At 53.0% G+C, this 4,519-nt stretch overlaps 1 protein-coding gene across 1 annotated transcript; it reads left to right on the top strand.

Annotated features, from left to right (window-relative positions):
- Position 1: 1 nt before the first annotated feature.
- On the top strand, positions 2-4,287 carry ERAL1 (Era like 12S mitochondrial rRNA chaperone 1; the record flags this gene model as incomplete). Its single annotated transcript, XM_009278311.2, has 10 exons — positions 2-125; positions 230-357; positions 445-522; positions 691-737; positions 1,081-1,142; positions 1,590-1,702; positions 2,208-2,600; positions 3,123-3,272; positions 3,562-3,642; positions 3,969-4,287. Coding segments are annotated over 10 exons (1,299 nt in total), but the record flags the coding sequence as incomplete, so codon positions are not given.
- Positions 4,288-4,519: the final 232 nt, after the last annotated feature.

Genomic DNA, 4,519 nt, shown 5'->3' with positions numbered 1-4,519 from the left:
GCCGCCCCCCCGCGGGCCCGGGGGGGGGGGGAGCCGCTCGGCGCTGGGCAGCATCCTGGGCATCCCCGCCGAGAAGCCGGCCGGCGCCCTGGGCCAGCACCCGCCGCCCGTGGCCACCAGCAAAGGTGAACGGTACCAGCTGCCGCCCCGGGGTCCCGGCGCCGGGACGGACCGTCCTGACCCGCTGTGGGGTTTTAGCAACGTTCAAGCTCCTTCTTTCCCCTGGCAGAGGAACAGGACCGCCTGTTACGGCATCAGCCTGACCAGCCCCGGAACCCCAAGGTTTTGAGAATTGCCGTCATCGGAGCGCCCAACGCTGGGAAGTCCACGCTCTCTAATCAGCTCTTGGGCAGAAAGGTAAAGCTGGGGTGGAGCAACAAGTTGAGGCTGCTAAATCGCTTTCTTGACGTATTCTGGCTGCGTAACGTGGTTAATTTCTTACAGGTTTTCCCTGTCTCTCAGAAAGTGCACACAACCCGATGCAAAGCCCGGGGCGTCGTCACCTACGAGGACACACAACTGGTCAGCTTCCAGACCTGCTCCCGCCTGGGGCAGCGGGGAGCGTTAGCCAGAAAGTGCGGGGTTTTCTCATTTGTATCCCATGGGGTCGCTTCTAATTGCGCAAATGTAAGTTGGAGCTTTGCCGCTGACTGCAGGCGAACTCACGAGATCTGTCTTTCCTCTTTCTAGATCATTCTGGACACACCTGGCCTCACTAGTCCCTTTAAAGCCAAAAGGTATCACCGCTGAGAGCGGGGGAGGTTTGATAAAACCAGAGAGTGATTTCCCCTGTGCAAAGTTTGTAAAATAGGAGCGACGTGAACGTATATTTTTAGCCTTATTTTGGCCTCTGGGTTTTTATTGTTGCGATTTCAGTAGCAGACAGAGCCTGTGGCATCCCTTCAGCTCTGTTACGTTTGATTCCGCATATGTGCGTGTAACGAGGGATGTCGCAGCCTTGTAAGGCAGCTTTGTGTCAGCTGGGATGATGGAAAACACCCGTTTTCCCCCCCCTTTGAGGGGAAGGAAGACGATTGCGATCGAGTGTGTCTGGCTTACTCATTTGCATTTGTCTTTCAGACATAAGTTGGATGAAGCCATGCTGACAGACCCGTGGGACAGCATGAAACACGCGGATTTAGGTGGGTACTCAACTCCTCTTGGATCAAGCCAAACCCTTTATCTGCCACAGAAGTTTACAGCCCTATAGCTGTGGTATCTGGATGTTTACTGGGCAGCAAAGGCAGCCCTGGGAGCGTGAGCTAGGAGGGAAGGGCAGTGAAAAGACTTGATATGTTGAGCTGGGGAGGGTTTAGGAATTGCCTGGTGCCAAGGAGAGGCAGCTTGGGTTAATAATTGGACTTGGATGTTGAGTTTTAGCATGTGTGATGTCATTAGGATGACAGGTGTAAACTGCATTTTACTGTTTTATCAATTAAAACGCTCCTTTTTGGTTCCGTCCGCGTGCTGTTCTGTAGAAGAGAGAGGAGTAGCAGCAGGAGGGAGGTGACCATAGACTGTAGAGAAGCTGAAAATGAACGTTTTGGAAGACGCAGGTTCATCATCTTTCCCTCGCTCTTTCCTGGCAGTTCTGGTTTTGGTGGACGTGTCGGATCACTGGACGCGAAACTGTCTGAGCAAGGAGGTGCTGAAGTGTCTTTCTCGGTTTCCCCAGGTCCCCAGTGTCCTGGTTCTGAACAAGGTAAATGAGGAGCTTGTTCCTTCTGCCTTCTGCAGTGTTACGCTGGTGTCCTCAGACCGTACCCGCCATCGGCAGCCATGTGTTTTCAGGTCACTGAGTCCGGGTGTGTTAAAGGACACCGGTTTCCCCCTTTACTCCAGAATATTTAAGTGTGGATGTACGTATACATGTTGCACGCGCACGCGTGCCTGAAGTTATAAGCTGCAGAGTGGGGTTTAAATCAGCCTGGGAAGGGGAGCTGGCACCACAGCGGGGTTGGCCAGCGAGAACGTCAGCAGAGCTGACTAGAGTAGGTGTTGCTGTCAAGTTGACGGTGTTTGGACAAACTGTACTGGAACTGCTGACACACGCTGGTTTGGCCTCTGGTCGGAAAGACTGTCGGGACAAGAAGCCTTGTCCTGCAGCAGCTGCCTCCCCTGGGTGGTTTCTTCTGGATCCAAAGGATCCAGGGCCCGGCTGCCAACCTCATTTAGGACAAATTCCTGACACCTCTCTCTCGTGTTAGGTGGATCTGCTAAAGAAGAAGTTCATCCTGCTGGAACTAGTAACTGAGCTAACAGAGGGAATTGTAAATGGAAAGAAACTGGAAGCGAGATCTGCATTTAAACATAATTCCAGTTCTTCAGCAAAGTCTCCTCTTCAAATCGCCCAGGCTTTTCCACCCGAGAATAGGGCCCGTGAGCCTCGCTGTCTGCAGGAAACAGATCAAGCCCAAGAAGGCTCTAGCTTGGACAACAGCGGTGATATGAGGGCTTCCGAGTCCAGCCTCGTCACAGAAGAAGCACAAGGGCCAAAGCACGATGGACCCAGAGATCTAAAAAATATGAAAGGCTGGCCGTGCTTCCAGGAGATCTTCATGCTGGCGGCTCTCCGTGGGGAGGAGGTGGATACGCTCAAGGTAACTGCAGCCTGAACTTCTGTTACGCTTTGAGACTGGTGTGCTCTTACCCTTGTGGGACCCTGGTACGTCATACTGAGCTTCATCTCCTGTGAGGAAGTGGCAGAGCTGCTGTTCTTGGCCTGGGGTGTGAGGGGGGGAAGTGTCATCTGTTGACGTGGAGTACGTCCATACTGTATCTCCAGAGTTTTCTGTACAGAACTCTTACTTGGGGCTTTCCAAACAGCAGCCTGTTCATAATGATGAAGCCACCCGACGCATTGTCTTTCAGCTACGAGGGATGCTGTGGGCTTTTACAACTCGTACAAACAGATTTAGGGAGGTGTGACCCTTTGGCAGGGTTTGAGTTTCAGAAGCTTCCCTTTCTCCTTTCCCCGCCAAAGATACTAAACTACTGCCCTGATGCCTGACTAGCAGCGGCGTCCTCATAGCGACTCGCTGTAAGGTGAGCGCAGGGGTTGGTGGCACGGCGAGAGTGGTACGTGACAGCTGATGGGTGTGATGTGTGTTTCGTGCTGACAGCGGTACCTCCTGATGCAAGCCAAGCCAGGCCCTTGGGAGTTTCACAGCGGGGTCTTGACCAGCCAGTCACCTCAAGAGATCTGTGATAACATCATCAGGGAGAAGATATTGGAGTACCTGCCACTGGAAGTGCCCTACGGCGTGATTCAGGTGGGAAGCATGCGCAAGCGGGCTTGCCTTCGAGCTATTTCATTGGAAATACCAGACTATGTGATGAGAATCCCTTCGTTTGAATTTGTGAAATCTGCCAGACTCTTTATAGGCCTCGTGGGGTGACCTGGGGCTTGCGCGGCGGGTGCTGCGAGACCCTTTGTGTGTTCGAAGGGGGACCACGCTTGCGTGCTCGTGTCAGGGAGCTGAGCTGTCACCTCTGAGGGAGTGGAGTCTGCTGTTCCGGAGGTGCTCTGCAGAATTGCTGAGTTCGTGCTTGCTGTTGCAGGTGACTGAGATGTGGGAGGAAGGACCAAGCGGGGAGCTCCTCATCATGCAGAACCTCTTGGTCCCAAGGAAATCTCACATGGTGAGTAACAGAAGAGAGATGGGGCGCTGGGGAGCGTGAAAGGAGGTTCCCGAGGTCCAGCCGGGGGCATCCTCCCTGTCATCCCCCCTCCCTCAGCTGTGGGGTCTCTGTTGGGAAGAGCCAGGTGCCCGACACAGTCCCAGGCTGTTCAGTAACAGCTTACACCTTTCTGAGGTTGCCCGTGGTTTGGTCTTGGGATTTCTCTAACTGCTGTATCCCCTTTAATTGCTTCTGTGGCTGCACTGCTGTTTTCTTGGGTGATTCCTCCCCGCAGTTAAGCGGTGTAAGGAGGAGTATGATGATCTTCTCTCTGGGTTTTAATACAGATGATGTTGATTGGAAAAGGAGGTAAGGTTATCAGCAGGATTGCTCAGGAGGCTGGCCAGGACCTGATGAACGTTTTCCTGTGTGATGTCCACTTGAAGCTCAAGGTGGAAGTGAAGAGTTGAGCTCTTTGCGTATGTTTTAACAGCCCTTGAGCTCTCTGGTCATGCGGAGAGACCGGTCCCGTTTTCCCCTGCGGGTATCTTGGCACCTTTGTTCAATCCAGAAACAGAGGATGACGGAAGCAATACAGCGGGCTGAAGTAGAATGTATTATTTTTGGGGGGAACGGCCCAAACTGAAATAAAATCTTCAGACCTTCTATGGTACCTTATCTTGTGGAAGCTGGGGACGGACATCAGACAACCAGCTGCACGCGCGATTCTAGTACTGCGTTTACAGAGCTGTCATCCACTTCTTTTGGGCTGTCCCACATCCTTGCCGTCAAGTGTTTGTGCCTGAAGTTCAGGCAGCACCTCCTCTCTTTTAGCGGACAAAGGGTTGCGGTGAAGGATTATCAGCACGCGTTTATCATCTCTTCGGAAGGCTGAATG

Source organism: Aptenodytes forsteri, unplaced genomic scaffold (genome assembly GCF_000699145.1).
Source record: "Aptenodytes forsteri isolate BGI_AS27 unplaced genomic scaffold, ASM69914v1 Scaffold66, whole genome shotgun sequence".
In the NCBI taxonomy this organism is placed as follows: Eukaryota; Metazoa; Chordata; class Aves; order Sphenisciformes; family Spheniscidae; genus Aptenodytes; species Aptenodytes forsteri.
Note: the sequence above shows the minus strand (reverse complement) of the source record. Positions and strands in the feature narration are given on the sequence as shown.